Here is a 17,971-nt window from a genome sequence, read left to right as displayed (position 1 = left end):
AAATTGCCATATCAAGAGTAATTAACTCTTTGAGATGCTTTAGATAGCTTGATTGTGATTTTGCAATAAATGAATGAGAATTTCTTTACACAGCTAAATGAATTCATTTAATATAAGCTTCATTGCTAATAGTTTAGTTCTATTTGTTGTTGTCCACTGTTTGGAATCAACTTACTGTTCACTTTTGTGTCAGATGCTGTCGTAAATAATATAGTCAACTTGTGTGCCAGAACAACTGTTACATCAATAAATTGCACAAATTTTTGATTTTCTGCTGCAAATAATCATTTTTTAAAAATTTTAAATTATGGTGTATTATGCATACACAAACAGAATGTGCACATTATGAACAGACAAAGATGCAATTAAGCTGAAAACTGCAAAACTTTGAAAATCTATTTTTATGTTTTAAATACTTTATCTTTCAGACTACATAAAGGTTACAGAAAATAAATTTTTTTGACATGCACTTTTTTTCCAACACTTCTTATTTTTGAAAGGTACTTGCTTTGAATAGTAAAAAACTTCTACAATTTCTAAAAAAAACCATAGTGGCAAACCACCATACCTACAATTAAGACCACATAACCATCATACTCAACAAACAGACCACATAATTACCAAAGTGGCAAACCACCATATAGACATAACATGGTCCACCTATAACACAAATATCACATACCCATTAAACATCTGTACAACCAGAACCCTTCAGCATCTCTAAATGACCTACAGCCTTATACAAATGAACCATTATTACCTATGTAAAAAATTATTTGTTAAAAATAAAAAATTTATTCAAAAAATAATAAATTTTGAAGATATATATTAGAATACAATTTTTAATATAAAAATAAAAAAAATTGTGTTTTCCTTTTAAAACTTAAAAACATTTTTGTTACTTAGTTATAAACATTTTGGTTTTGGTTTTTTAATAACAACAATTTTTTTTAATTATATTTTTATTTTAATTTGTCATCAAAATTTTATAACTTAAGATAAAAAAATGTTACCAACAAACTCAGGAGTTCCACACATTGCAGTTTCTTTTTCACCTGGCTTTAAGACTCTAGTCATACCGAAATCGATGAGTTTAATCTCTTCGTAACCAGGTTTACCTCCACTCAAACACAGTATGTTTTCTGGCTTAATGTAAAATAAAATAAAAATTTTCATAAGAAGCCAAAAATTATATTTAGCGTTTAGAAGAAATTGATTTTTTGTTTGTTTTAATGTTTCTTACTTTCAAATCCAAATGTACCATATTTTTACTGTGCATATGCTGAACACCATAAAAGACTTGCTTCATGTAACGAATAACCTGTCGTTCTGTTAAATGATCTTCTTCTACCACTTTCTCAAAAAGTTCTCCTCCTTTATAAATTAAATTTAAATAGTAAAAAAAAAAAGTGCATCTTTAATTAGATTTTCAAAAGTAAAAAATCAGAAAACCTGTAACAAGCTCCATAATGACAATCATCTCTTTTGGCGTTTCAAATGCATCATGAAGCAGAATTAATCTTTTATGATGGAGCATATTCATCATTTTGATTTCCCTGAGAACTTCTGATTTCGAAGATGGTGTTTTTCTGATAAACTTTGCAGCTAGAAATTCTCCGCCTGCTTTGGATTGACATTTTTTTACAACTCCAAATTTTCCTCTAAAACAATATTTTATTTTTATTAATTCAGTTTGCAACACTTTACATTGCATAACATTATTATTTAGTGATAGAAATCAAATTAAAATTTAATTATTATTTAGTTATTAATCAGTGGTAAGCACAGGTAATAACTTTTTTAATCAAATGTTCAAGGGTTCTAGATTTAATTTCGAAAATCCCTGTTGTTTCTTAAATATATATCAAGCAGTGTATTTATAATATGTATTTGAAATAATTTTAAAGTATTTGTATTTTGTATTTTTAAACTTTTCAAGTCAAGCATTTAGTATTTGTATTCTAAATAAAACTTTCGATGGATTTTTTATTTTCAATATATTTTAAAATACAAAATACTTTTTTTTTAATTAAAAAAAAAAAAACTATTATTTCTGATAATTTTTAGTTAAACATAGTTGATTATATATAAAGAACGACAGCTTCAGAAAATAATATTACAAATTCAGATTCTAGCAAGATTTAGGTAAAAGAATCACATACTTTTAGAACCAAGAGCTTAATATTGAATAGAACACCAGGTCTTTCTTCAACCTTTGATAAACTTTATTTCAAAATAGTTAAATTTGTTGATAAAAAAAAAAGATTTGACCATGCTTAAAATCTTTCTGAATAAAATCTTGTCTGTACAAATTGATTCGACTTCAAACCTGCTATATTTTGTTTTTCTTACTTTGTGTAATTTCTGCTTCAGCAATATATCCTTTTTATGTAATAAGCCTTATTTTATTCTTTATAAGTATTGTTTAAGTTTTTAACTTGTCATGTTTATTCCAAAAGTTATACACAAATGAAGTTTAATTGATTATATATACAGATTAGTATTGCTTGCATTGTTTGAATAAATTGTAATTATACTATTTGAATAAATTGTAATTATAAAATAAATTGTAATAAATTGTTTGAATAAAACAGATCATCTATGATCTTTTAGTCGATTTGATATATATATATATCAAGTCGATTTGATATTTATATATATATATATATATTATATATATATATATATATATATATATATATATATATATATATATATATATATATATATATATATATATATATATATATATATAAATCAATGTTTACAACCTGAAATTGATTTAAAAGAAAAAAAAGCAAACTTAATATACTAATAATGTTTTATTCATTGTTTGTAAAAATTAACTTAAAATTTTTTTAATAATTAAAAATAAACAACTTTCTTTTATACCCATGTTAAATAATAACATTATAATTATTTCAAACTCATGACAATAGCATAAAATTTTAAATTAAAATTATTTTTGTTTTTACTGTGTAAAATCTTTTATAACATCTTCAAATAAGAATTTTTGCTTAAGATTGTTTTCAATGCCCTGGAGTACTATGAAATTCTGTTTTCAACAAGTTAACAATATAATAATATTTATATATATATATTTATATAAATAATAATATTTATAATAATATTTCAGTGGTGCTGCTTATTATTAAAACATGATAAATTTCCCAAATTATTTCTAAAATTGAAAATGCATAAAATTTGAAATGCACTTGTTTTTCAGTTATTAGGTGATACAGACCTAAATATATTAAACCCTTTCTTTGTTTTTAAATGTGTTTACCCCCTCAGGAGAAAGCCACTACAGTAAAGGAGGTTTTTTAATCGCTGTTGCAGCCCCTTCTTGTTAACATCAAACACATTAACTCCAAAACACAAGCCTTGATAAACTAGCTCTTGCTAATAGAATTAAGTTAAGCAAATTAATACCAGGGAAGTGTTCGGGGGGCTGTTAGAGTTTCACTTACTCTATTAGCTTAATTTAATGATTCATTTTTAATTTTGATTAAAAATATATTAAAATTAAACATAATCTGAATAGTTTTTTAAATTTAATTAAAATAATTTTAAATAAATTTAAAGTTTGCAAAATAGTTTACATATTTTTTTAATGCACTCAAAATAAACCATAAAAAACCATTAAAGCCTAACTTTTATTATAGTATAAGGTACTATATTATTATAGCATAAGGTACTATATTATTATAGTATAAGGTAAGCAGGTAAAAAAGCTACTTTCTGAAATACATCATTGTAACTTTTTTAGTTTATTAAAACTGTTAAACGGAAACAGTTTGCATAAAAAAAACTTTTTTATTTTTCAAACAGAAGACTTATAATGGCGGAAAATGTGTAAAATTTGACCATTAAAACTAAAGATTTTGAAACATCATGACTTAATAAAACAAAATCAAAATTGAAAAACTTTTTGCGCTTTTGTATTATATTATACTCCGGATGACCAATAGGATTTGCATAAATTGTTTTACTCTAAGCATTATTGAATTTTTTCTGAAAATGCCATTTTTTTCAAACAAATGTTGATATAAATTTGCACCTAAACTAGATTTTCTCAAGGTATTCAGTGTTTTTTGTAAAAGGGTCATCTGGAGTAATAAATCAACAAAAACAAAACTTTCAAGTCAAATGCTTAATCTGGAGTCATCATGTTATGAGTTATGGCATGTATAAAAAAAATTAAAAATAGAGAAAAATGCAAAACAGAAAATAAATTATCTACTCAGTAAGCACCAGTTTGATATGAATCTACTAATTCTTTTTTATTTCTTTTTATCACAAAATCTTTTTTTTCTGGCTCAATTCTTTTCTATGCTTTTTTTTCTTCATCTGTGAACTTTTTTTTCTTTTGCTTAATGCGTGAATGATATAAATTTGTTGCCATAGATTTTCAAATTTCCCTTTTTTTTTATTTCTTTACGTACATTAATAAAGTGAATAATAGCTGAGTTTACACCCATTTCTATGGTTTCCCTGCCAACAAATTCAGTTTTTGGTAACCTTTACCATATGAGTCTATTTAGGGCCTCATTTGTGTTCTGGGTTTTTTCATGTAAACATTATTTTTTTTAATTTATTTTTCATGTAAACATTATTTGATAAATCCTCATCCATTAAATCCTTAAAAATGGATAGAAGTAGACTCTTTATCTAAAAAAAATTGTTTTGGAAGGTTAATAATCATTTTGGCCCTACACCAGTACTTATACCAACTGTTGGTATATCGAGAGCAAAATTTATGACACTCAAGTGGATTTTTTTTTTATCCAAGGAAGTGTTTTTTTTACTTTTTAAGGTGTTTTTTATACTCTAATTTTATAAATATCTTCATGAGCTTCCTTTGTATTAATTATTAAAACAATTCAAGTTTAAAGGCGCGCAGTTCTCTAAAGAATAATTGTTTGTAAATTAGATAAAGTATAAAATCTACAACAAAACTATAACAAATTTTCAGGTTATTTATCTGTTTGAGTTTGTGACTTCAAAATATAATATTTCGACCACTGAACACGTAACTGTTACACCTTTGTGAATGTTCAGAGTAAAATATAAAAGCACATATGAGAGGAAAATAGAGAATAAATTTTATGGTAACTAGGCAGGGGCTATTCTAGACTGTTTTCGATAGCATCGACCGTATTTGGGTGCTGGCCAAATTAAAATTTGAGGACCTTTTTTTTTTCCGCATTTATAAATAATGTTTTTTTATTCGCGAAAAAAAACCCGCAGATTTTCTGCTAAAGTTCGCTGGTATGATGGGGTACTGTCGCCCAATTTTTTTTCCTAGAATAGGCCCTGCTAAGGACATTGCTATGGACTTGGTTGCTACCTAAGAGCGTTATAAGGTAAAATAAGAATACTTATGAATTTTAGATGAAATTCTGCAAAATTTATCCAAATACTAGATCTAGTAAAAAAAACTCTTTTTTTATATTTATCATAAATAAATTTTTTATTTATTGTGCATCTAAAATTAACAATAATATGAGTAAAGAACTTGTTTATTGATCAATTAAAAAAAAAAATTCAACAAACCCTATTTCCTGGAAATTTTGTAAACAACTAGTTAATTGTTTACATACAAAATTTGTAAATGAATATTCATAAAGCTGAATTTTGCCAAAAATTATAAAGAGTGTTGCAAGAGTATCTTCATGTAAATTAGCATTCAAATTTTGCCTGAAGTCTATTAATTTTGTGGTTTTGCATTGTTAGGACTTTGGTAACCTTTGTGAAAAAGTGTTTATTTCTCAAAGTGCCTTCAATGACCATCTACTAAAAATAGGAACCGATGAATGATGCCTTCTCAAAGTGTATCTTGGAGTCATTGAACTCAACTTGCCTATTGAATATATGAAGCAACATTACCAACTCATAAAAGATTTTTAAATGAAAAGGTTGCTAAAAAAAAAAAATTTCAAGAAACAAATGATTGCTTAATTAAACATTCAACTTTGTTGTCTCTTGTGACTTTCTAGCTTAGAAAGTAGAAAATTATACCTTACTAAGGGTATACCACATATTTTACCCTAAGAGAAATTTCCACCTTTTTTTTTTTAGTGCGTAGATCATGCTTTAAAACTACTAACTATTGGTGTCACTTCTTATTTCTCATCTCAGAGTTTATAATGTTTAGGGGTGAAATCAAAAAGATAAAGTTGTTTGGCAATGTGGGGTTCATGCATCAATACTGGATCTTCAAACATCTTGGAACTTATACCATTAATGGAACTTCATCTTCTCCTTTGTTATGTGAATCACGTGTAAAAAACGCTAACTAAATTTTGGCCTCAAAATCGAAAATGAACTGTCGCTTTTCAAATATGATGGTTCACTTAATTTAGTGGAAATGCTTGTTGTAAGTACTGAGCAAACTGAATCAACTTCAGCTTATGGCAGAGTCTGACCTTTTAAATTCTAGAAATAAGATGCATTTGAAAGAAGATTTTTAGAAAAAATCAAATAATTTAGAGACAGTTATCTGCTGATTCAAAAAAATTGGAAGTAGTGAAGTAAAACTTTTCAAATGTTTACCTTTTTAAAATGTTTTTCAAAAATTGTTGATATTTAGTACTAACTACTTAAATCTCAAAAGAAACTATGATATATATTTAAAGTTACCAATCATAAGTTATTCATGTAACTATGAGAAAAAATTTTATTTTTGACCACTTTGCATAACAGCATGTTGTTATAATTGAAAATAAAATAAAAAAAAACTTACTTTCCAAGTTCATCGAGTGCTTTATATTGACTTTCAAACAGAACATCAGTTTTTATAACAACCGGAGTTCTTGGTTGCAAAATCAATGAAGCTCCTTCCTCTAACTCAGCAACACCTAAACAAAAATTTAAATAATTTTAGTATATTAAACTTTTATTCTTTTAATATTTAAAAGTACTGAGTTCTCTAATTAGAACACATTAACTACAAATGGAGGGAGGTAAATTTTGGTAAACTTTAAGTAACTAAAATGTTTATTAGTACATAATTTTTTAAATTTATTTTAACCATAACTATGAAAATGATTTCAAAATAAATCAAATTTGACTTTGGGAGAAGATAAAGAAGAAACATAGAGGACATAGAAAGAGGTAAAAGAGAGGAATCAAGCTTTCATTCTTTTTTTCAATCATATTATGATTATTTTATTTCATTTGATCTATTTTATTTTGTTTTTTTTTAAAAACTGTTATTGATGATATTGTATTAAATTATATGCATATACTATATTTGTTTAGATGCATTAATGTCATATATTATGACTATAGAATGTCATTTTTATGACTATAATTGTAATAAAAACCAGTCACAACTACAGCACTCACTTAATGCATGAAGATTTAGTTTTGCCTTTAGCAATTGTAAGTTGACATATATAGGATAATAGACAAATAGTTACTAAGTAAACTTATTCAAATTTAAAGAAAAATATTCCTGGTTCATTAAGCGGATATGTTTATCTCCTAAAAAAGTTTAGGCCTTTAAAGATTAGCAGTTTGTATATCAAAGTTCACATTTTACCTTTTACATAATTAATGCATTTAAAATGAATTTTAGAAAAACCATTGAAAAATGATTTTTGCTATAGTTAGTTAGCTAGATTTTAATTTAGTGTTAAAAAATAAATTCAAAATTTGTAAATCTTTCTATAAAAAAACAGAATGTGACCTATCTAGAAGTGTCTAATTTATACCCTGTCAAGAAGGAAGAGATTAGGATTTTGCATCAAATGCTTCCTAAGCCACAACTATAAATAAAAAAGCATTTTTAATAAAAATGTTTCAAGATTTTATCATTTAGATGTTGTGTAATAATAGAAAATTTAAATATAATAAAGATTTAAAATTAACATTTTTGTTAAAAAAAATCAAGCAAATTTTGCATCGGTTTCATTATTCCATCAAAACAATTAACTATGTAATTATTTAAAAGTCTTTCCATTATTTTTGATTGTTTAATCTGCAGAACAGCAAAAGAAAAAAGAAATAAAACATTTTTTTTTTTAAATTAATTCAACAGTCAAAAATTTATTTACAGATCAAAACTTTAATGTTATTTTTTCAAACATACAACACATAATAATATTAGGAGCCTAGAGCTTGTAAATATATTTGATTGATTGATAACATTTAAATTTAATTATCTAGAGCATTTTTTCGGTTGTTATTATTTAAAAAAAAAAACATGTTTAGCCTAATTTACTTCATATATAGCTATCAAATAGATTCAGACTAATGTTATGTTAAAGTTATGTATATTCAGACAGTTGTTATAGTTATATAAAGTTATTATAGTTATAAACAGTTATAGTTGTTTAGACACTGTCTATACAACTATAACTACATATAACTATGACAACTGTCTCAGACAGTTGTTATAGTTATATACAGTTATAGTTGTTATAGATATAAATTTTATATACAGACATGTTATAGTTAGGTACAATAATTCAATACTACAACCTAACCGATCTTTTTGATAACAGTATTACCAGTAGTTAAAAAATCTCTTTTAAGTTATACATGAGACTTTTGAATCATAAATTATGATTCATTGAATCGTTATTAGATTTTGAATTGAAGACCTTGATTTCAAGATCATGTACCTTCTTATTTTTATATGGAAATTTTGATGATAAAATTTATTTTAATAGCAAGAAAATTTAGAATTTCAGGTTAACAAACTTTTCAGAAGCATTGTGATTATGTTTATGAAAAGTTTCATTACTAAAAAATTGTTTTTGAACAGTTCATCAAGCTTTAATTCTGTAATTTTATTAGCAATTAAAGTGTTTTTGTCAAACTGCCTTGTGACATAAAATATACATCTTTTCAGACAATAAAAATTTAAACCTTAGAAAAAAAAAATATTTAAAAGCAGGGTAAAATTCACTTTTGCCAGCAACGGTAATAGAAAAGGAAGGTTTTTTCCAGAATTTACAAACTAAAGCAGCTTGGTTTTTAATTTTTTGCGTCTTCGAATTGCGATAGTCCAAACGAACGGTTTAGGTTTAAACGTTAACAAGTGTATAACACTTTCATTCATATGAGATATGATGTAACTTTTATTTCTAATATGAAAAAAATGTATTCATCACGTTATGTATCGTCGGGGATAGTGCAAATCCGCGTAACTAGCATTGGGTGCTATATTAGGATGTTAATAATTTTAACACTAAATATATATTGTTGACATTACAAAAAACATGAATAATACTTTTTATACTAATATCAACCCAAAATCTGTTGAAATAAAAAAAATTTAAAGTTTTGAACTTTTCTAGTAAAAAAAATGTACTGTAAATACGCGGTATTATCCAATGCTAGTTACGCGGTTTCGCACTATCCACGACGATATGTCATTTTTATTCCCTTTTATAGTTGATAGCTAAAAGCTATCAAAACAGGCATCAACAGATCCAGGTGGGATGGGGGTTATGCATCCCCAGATTCTGAAAGTCCTAAAATATCTTAGAAATAGAGGACCTTTTTATTACCTCAAACTTTTAAGCAATAAAAATATAAATTTTTTAAATCTAATTTAAAGAAAGATATTTAGTTTTGTTAAAATATTAAAAATTTTCTCTGTGTTTTGCTTTTATTCAAAAAGCAATGAAAAACTCTGGGTAATTTGAGCATGCTCATATTACACGAAAATATTATAATAAGATCAACAAAAAAAAACAAGTTTTCTATGGATTGTCTTCCAATCAAAAATGGAATTTATATATTTTTCTTTATGAAAAAGTAAATATCTATATTTCAACATCAAAGTTTTGTGTAACAGATTCTTTTATATCTTTTATGTGTAATGATAATAATTTAACAACACAGAAAATTAAATAGCGTTTTAATTAGATGAAAGCCGCTAATTACTGCGTATAAATTTACACTAATTATACTGCTTCCTGTTATCATCATAAAAAAGCTGATTAAAAAATACAAAGCAACTTGAATTGCGCTACTCGCACCTTAGAAATCTTTTGATATGCTCATATTAGCTAAATGCTTCATTTTACCCAAATCTACCCAGACCATTTTAAAATCAAAAAGTTGTTGGTTTGTTATAGTAGTTATATTATGTCAGATATCGAAGTAAAAATGAGGTGATAACTCACTAGCGATAGCTCGTAATAATGCGGACATCCATTTGGCCGTACGGATTGCTAGCTACATAAATTAGCATCTATTTTGAGACAACTCGTCACGATCAAGTCAGCAATTCGGCCGCGAGGTTTGCAAGGTAGAAAAGTTTGCAAGCACCCAGTGGGAAATGAGCTAGCTACTTGCGAGCGACTAGCTAGCTTTATAGCAATTTTCAAGCGATTTTACTTTTCTTATTTTATTTTTTCCTAATGTTTTTAACATCTTTAAAAATTCGATTTTTAGTGTTGAGTCTATTATAATTATGAGAATAATTGAACTTTAAACATCGCGATTTTGTAGCAATGTGTCGCTAGTTACATATCGTACCTTTCTAGCTAGCTACAAAATATCTACAAAGCTACAGCTGGTTGCGATTTTATTACGATATGACGCTAGCTACAATAGCTAATGGGTCTTTAGCTTATTAAGCTAGCTGTCCTCGCAGCCAAATTGCTAACTTTATCTTTATAAATATCGATAGATTTTTGCTAACTTAAAAAAACTAGTGATCCTCGTGTCCAAATTGCTGTCTTTATCATTACGATTATAGCTAGCTATTCGCTAGCCGATTTCCCGCCAGGCAGATCTCCAACCGGGCAGCTTGTAAAAGCGCATTACATTATCGTATTACTTATTTATATTTATGTCATTATGTTAATATTATTCTATTATTACTATTCTTACATTATTAGAAACTTATTTTCTTACAATACTCGCAGACGGCTTTGTAAATTATCTGGTGTTGTGGTTTATCCTCCTCCGGCTAATTGCCTTAAAGAGGCCACATTACCAAGGCCCGTAAAGGCGAGTTCAGCTCACTAAAGAACACCATAACCCGCTTCGCGGACTAAGAGAAAGTGTTTTTAGAAGAACAAAGGAATTAGAGTGAAAGTCAGAAATAGTCGAGTAAGAAAGATGGCATAGAGAAAGCGGAAAGATATAACTATATGAAAGTTATTTTTTTTTTATTATTATTTTTTTTTTATTACAAAATAAAAAATATCTTCAATTTTTTCTTTAAAATTACATTAACTCAGGTTTTCTATAGTTTTACAATATATAGTTATTACAAATGTTCGTAAATATATACATTTTCTATTTTTTATTTGTTTTATTATATGTTTTTTGTATTTTTGATTTTTTTTGTGTTTTGTGTTTTTTGATTTTATATTTTTTTGTTTTTTTTGGTTTTATATTTTTTTGTATTTTTTGTTTTTTATTTTTTTGCCGTTGTGCGGAAAGAAATCGAGAGTTTAGATTAGGTTAAAAAAAGCAGAAATTCTAAAATAGGTTAAAGAAAGATTCATAAGGAAAAAAAAGATTTATATCAAAACAAACTAAAAAGAATTACAGGACTTTTACACAAACATTACGTTACGAACACTCTAGATAAACACTTATGTGTTAAAACAATATTTCATAAAATAAGGGCTGGCAGTGATTTTCTAATCATATATAATAATAATTTTGTTGTATAACATAGAAAAATTGCAGAGGGAAGGAAATCTTTACTACACATTCAACGAGCCGTTGTTTTATTTTAGCTCATATGTTTAGTTTCAGATTTCCATTCTCTACTTGACAGAAAACATTTTTAATACAAAAATACTCACAGAAAATATCCGCCGAGAAAGTTATACGTAAGAATGTTACACGTTGACCTATATGACACGTTTTTAATTTTAATTGATCCAAATTCGTTTAGTTTTTGTTTGTGGTTATATCGTTTTTATATAGTTTTAATAATTGAAAAAAACCATGTTGACAGCTACAAAACTATGATATGTAAGTATCGAACAGATACAGACTTTTGTTACGTTATAGTTAGCAACAATAATATAATAATAATATCTCTAGCCAAATTGTTGTAGTGTGTATACACACCAAACTAGCGACACTAACTCATATCGACTACCAAGTTTTACTTCTGTGTACAAGATTGTACACAGAAGTAAAAATAATAATAGTTAAGTAACAATAATTGATAAAAATATTCTGAAAAAGAAACTTAAATAACTTTCTGAACGTTGTATTGAATGTTTTCAGAAATTCTGATAATAAATCGTAACTACTAAAGTGTTTTAACAAGATCTTGAAGATCTTCTTTCATGTACTAAATAATTATTGTTAAACTGTTTTATTAGGATTAAAGAAGACGGGTGAATAAAAGTAAGCAATTTCTTTCACTCAGTGTTTTTTGAGTAATTGCTCAGATTAATGCGAATAAAAATTTGATCAAAATTGCTCAAACTATTATTCTTGTAAAGCTGAGCAATTACTCCAAAAATGCTGAGTAAAAACAATTGCTTTTTTTTTTATTGAACCGGCCAATGATTTTAAAGTATAAAAATGAATAAAATGAATTTTTAACTTATAAAATAATGGTTACCCGTCATCTTAAAATGCCACCCGGGCAGTAGCCAACGAGCGGATACCCGTCGACAGCCTTAGATACAAACCTGCGATTTCCAGACATTAACTAGCTAAAAATTTGTTATTATGCTGCAGCTAGCTACATCGCTACGCTATGTAACTATCATTATATTGAAGAAATATCGATAGCTACAAAGCGTTGATATCTAGGTTGCTTCATGTCGTAATAAAATCGCAATGCTATAAGTTCAAATAATATCATAAGTGTAATAAATCCAATAATAAAAATCAAACTTTTTATGACCTAAATGAAAAAATACAGCAGTAATTTGAAAAAAAAAAGGAATTGCCTAAAAACGGCCATAAAGCTTTTCGCTAGTTATTCAAGCAGCAGTGGTTAGGATTGTTGCTTAGCCCAATAAGCAACATTGGTAAAGAAGTAGACGTGAACGAGCTCGTTAAATGTTTCTCCGCGGTGCGTTGTGATAAGACTGATAAATCTTCAAGAGCAGCTTAATAACTAAAATAATTCTCTAGCTTATTTAACGGGTTTGCAAGCCAGTGTTTTTATTTAAAACTTTTGAAAATAAAAGCAATGGTTTGACAACAAAGATTTTGTTAGCTACTACTTTACCAAAATGCAAATGAAAAGGAAGTGTTGGCATTGTGTTTTAACACTAACATTTTACAAATGCTGGTTAAGAGTAATTAAACAACTTTTGTTTGACAACATTTTGTAAATTTCGCCTAGTGGCTTCAAGTTTCTAAAGCAATTATGTTGACTAAATATAGAAGTTATTTGTGGCAAGAAACTTGTTGATCATTTAACGGTCGTTAATGGCAAAGCTAGGATATGCAGCAATCGATAAGCGGCATTTATATCGTTAGTAAAAAATTTAACTATTCTCTTTCATATATTTTCTAAAAAGATTGAGACTTTTTTCTTTTGAAGGTATTTTTATAGAAGGTAAAAATCGCGCCTTAATGAGAGTTAAAAAAAGACTTTAACAAATCTTCTCGTTGTAGTTATACTTTGAGGTAAACTTCGCAAAAAAAGTTATATTTTAATTGTATATTAATTATTACCGTAATTTTAAAATTTTAATTATTTATCAATTTTGAAAACAAATTAACTTTTTGTATAGTGCAAAAATGTTAATTTATTTTCAAACGTTATTACAAAGTTGTAGGTTCTTACATTGTGAGCGGGACTTTAACACTTTAAAACATAATATTCTTAAGACTTTAAGACATTCCCTGCAATATTGAGAATAACATTCAGAGTTTTTTCAACAGTTTTGCTTTTTTATAAGTTATTCTAAATAAAATAAGTATTAGTACGCCATCATAGGCAACCAGCTGCTCAATTTATTATATACATTACTGTCCATAATAACACAGCATGCCATTAAAATATCTAAAAACATAGTTCACATATAAACATATAAATGTCTGCAAATAAACAATGACACCAAGAATTGCGTTTTTGATTACATAATCAAGGTTCTTAAGAGTAAAATTATGCTGCACCAGAATTCAATTTCATTTTTATTTTTAATGTTTTCCTCACTGTAATATTTTTTTCAAGAGGCATTTCATTCAAATAGTATACCGATTTCTGTTTTTAATGGGAGCAATTGTTAAAGGTGCAAATCTCAAAAATATTTGGATTAAAGACAATATTACGGTTTTGGAAAAAGCTTGCACAGAATTTGCTTATGTCGTAGTATGCTAAAAACCTGAATATCTGTTTAAACTCTAACCGGATGTTTGACGCTTCGAATTTCTAGATTATGAAAATACAATGTGTGTGCGAGAGAAGAATATAGCAATCACAATTCCATTCCGAGCCCAATAAGTTAACTTATTTTTAAACCTTTTTCTAGGAGAATTAAAGATTTGTGGAACAAATGTTCCTATTGCATTTAAACTATAGTTAATGATCGATCACGCTCAGCACTACTGAATACCCTTATTTATTTACTTTTTGGATTTTATTTATTCACAATACTTTTCCCAGTATTATTGACATAATCTACATTTTAAATATTTATTCAACAATTTTTTACCAGTTATTGTAAATATAGATAAAAATTATTATTTTTTTCCATTATTTTAAACACCAGTTTAAAATAATGAGGCAATAGTTAAATTAACAAACTCATTAAAGTATGATGTAAGCATTTACAGTATTCTTATATATAGTTCACAAAATCCTTAAAAAAAAACTATAACTTACCCGACTGAATGGTGTCAAATACCTGACTAGCCAACTAAATTCGTAAAAAAAATGACTATAAATTGAATATCACCTTCTTTGAGAGGGAGGGTCGAACACCCCTCCGCTTCTCAGCGCAAAAAAAATGGAATGTGACTTTTTGAAAGTTTTGAGTTTTTTTTTATTGACATGTGGTACAAATCATAGCCTACATTATTGAAGTTGAAGCAAAAACAAAATAAAAACTAAGGGTCCAATATGGAGAGCGTAAATGATGTTTTAATGAGTGTAAGAGAAATCTTTGAAGATATATTTTGATTTTTTTCAGTTTTCAAAAAAGTGACGTTTCCTGTTTTTGCCATGAGCCTTTGATTTATATATATATGTATATATATATATATATATATATATATATATATATATATATATATATATATATATATATATATATTTTTTTTTTTTTTTTTATTCATCTATATTTATATGTAAATATATCAGGGAACGCGGCAGCATTTTCGTTGTTTAAAAAAAATAACTTTTACGCAATGAGCAAACTTTAAATTTAGGTATGTTTATGCTTAAATCAAATGCAAATCCTTTGCAAAAACTTGCAGTGATTTGAGTCTTAAAATAAGAAATACATTAAAACTTGTTCTTCATCCCCACCCCAAATTTTAGAGCAATAAGTGAATAGCATGTGTGTGTGTGTGTGTGTGTGTGTGTGTGTGTGTGTGTGTGTGTGTGTGTGTGTGTGTGTGTGTGTGTGTGTGTGTGTGCGTGAGTGTATAATGTATTAATAAAAAAATGAGATTGATACGCTTAAGTTAAACACGTCATTAAGTAACAATGACTTTAGCAACTATTTTTGTCATTTACAAAAAAAGAATTTATTCGTAATCACAAGTTTGTTTTCATAATAAGATTTCAGAGTAAAATACACGCCGCAGCTAATTAGCAACAGGAGGTCTATGTGTAACCATAATTTCAAAATAACTTGTTAAATTAAAATTAAGTCAAAAATATGAAGTAAAAAAGTCCATTGAATCTGCCTAATAAAAAAATTGTTGATATGATTTGTATAAGTTTTTTTTCTTTCCAAACAATCTAAGTTTAAAAAAAAATACCGAATGCGCGTGAATAAGAAAATTTTTATCTCTCAATGTCTCAAATGAGGTAACAATTTGTAAAATGTCACAGTGATTGCAGCTGTCTTTCTTTATTCCTTCTTTCTCTTAAAATTTTTAAAAACTATACATTTGAAAAAAATTCAGTAATATCTTTAGCATACTAGACATTTTCCGGCATCTTTTAGGCATATCTGACCGACTTATACCAAATATGATAAAGGAAAAACTCTTTGCAATTCAAAGTTATCACCGTCTACGGTGATTTTCTTCAAAAAAAATTATTTACTATTTAAATAATTATGAGATATTTAATATAACCTTAGAAAGAAACATTGTGATTAGAAATTATGTAGCGCATATATTTAAATAAGGTAACTTAATTGAAATCGAAGAATTGCTCAAATATGTTTAAATCATTTTGATAAAGATGTTATCAATAAACAATTTAGTATAAAAATTCTTTTGTTAAATAAATAAAACTACAAACTAACTTTTAAAACTAAATTATTTTATTTTTAAAAGTTAGCTTATATTATTATATTGAACTCATTGTCTAAATGAGAAAATGTTAAATTTTCAATATTGGTATGTAAGTAAATACTTTCCTTTTCAAGCATTTATGGGTAATAAAGAGCAATAAATTTAAAAAGTTGCAATAATATATATATGTATATATATATAAATATATATATATATATATATATATATATATATATATATATATATATATATATATATATATATATATATATATATATACACACATATATATATACATATATATGTATATATATATATATATATATATATATATATATATATATATATATATATATATATATATATATATATATATATATATATATGTATATATATATATATATATATATATATATATATATATATATATATATATATATATATATATATATATATATATATATATATTAGGAGCAATAAGTTTATAATAATAATATAATAATAAGCAATGAATTTAAAAAGTTATATATATATATACATATATATATATATATATATATATATACATATATATATATATATATATATATATATATATATATATATATATATATATATATATATATATATATATATATATATATATATATATATATATATATATATATATATATATATATATATATATATATAGTTCGTAGTTAATAAGTAATAAATGTATATGTATAAAAATGGTTGTGCCAAGCAAAGTTCTCTTGTCGGCATTTACTAGCTAATTTTTGCTTGATAATTGTTTTTTAGCAAGACTTAAAAAGTAGTTTCAAAAATATTTATTATTATATCAATTATATCATATCAATGCTTTTAAAGTTATTAGTTTTATAAAAGTTAAAGATAAAAAATGTTAGTATTTACAGAGCAATTTTTTAAAAAAATAAATTGTCTAGATCAAGTATTGAAACATAAATAGTTGTAATATATATATATATATTGACTTACTAACTTGGCGCATCATTTTTGTTTACTATAAATAATACTTCAATAAAATCTTATTCGAAACAAAAACTTATTTCTGAATATATTAGTAAAATAAAATAAATAATAAAAACCTTCAGCCATTTGCTGTCGAGGTAAAAATTAATTCAAACTGCGTTAGAGATAAAATAGCATCTTTTTAGCGAATAACTTTGGATTAGTTTATCTTATTTTTTTGAACGAAATAGAGCGGAACAAGCTGCTTATGGTAGCAAATTATTTTATGAATAAAAACCTCTAGGATCAATATAAAGCCACACTTATCGGATAAAGTACTTACGCATTATCTTTGCTACTTCTCTTAAAACTTGTAACAAAGAAAAAAAGTACTTTGAAATAAATTTTATCTCGTTTTTACCGAGCTTTGTCGTTTATTCTTCGTTGATGTTATCATTTTTCAAGCTAATCAAAATAATTATTAGTCAATTTTATTTTTTTAATAGCTTTACTCGTTGTATACAAGAGCAAATTCTTATAATACTAGAATTGTAACTTTCTTGGATTTTTTTTAATAAAGCGATTTTTTATAGTTAGAATCAATATCTTATAAATTTAAATATTTAAAAAG

General features: G+C 25.8%; 1 protein-coding gene across 3 annotated transcripts in view; it reads right to left on the bottom strand.

Moving 5' to 3' along the window:
* The window catches only part of LOC100209857 (calcium/calmodulin-dependent protein kinase type IV), a 28,839-nt gene extending 11,195 nt beyond the window's left edge, over positions 1–17,644 (bottom strand). The window contains exons 1-5 of one of the 3 annotated variants that reach the window (XM_065799600.1): positions 17,478–17,644; positions 6,746–6,860; positions 1,453–1,661; positions 1,244–1,374; positions 1,014–1,146 (exon numbers count right to left, since the gene is read on the bottom strand). In XM_065799600.1, coding sequence (XP_065655672.1) covers positions 1,014–1,146; positions 1,244–1,374; positions 1,453–1,661; positions 6,746–6,860; positions 17,478–17,487 — 598 coding nt within the window. In that variant the 5' untranslated portion in view covers positions 17,488–17,644. Of the gene's footprint in view, positions 1–1,013; positions 1,147–1,243; positions 1,375–1,452; positions 1,662–6,745; positions 6,861–8,877; positions 9,381–17,367 lie in introns of those variants that run through there. The other 2 variants (XM_065799599.1, XM_065799601.1) reach the window with 2 other exon arrangements.
* Positions 17,645–17,971: the final 327 nt, after the last annotated feature.

The sequence above is a fragment of the Hydra vulgaris genome, chromosome 06 (assembly GCF_038396675.1).
Source record: "Hydra vulgaris chromosome 06, alternate assembly HydraT2T_AEP".
Taxonomy (NCBI): Eukaryota; Metazoa; Cnidaria; class Hydrozoa; order Anthoathecata; family Hydridae; genus Hydra; species Hydra vulgaris.
Note: the sequence above shows the minus strand (reverse complement) of the source record. Positions and strands in the feature narration are given on the sequence as shown.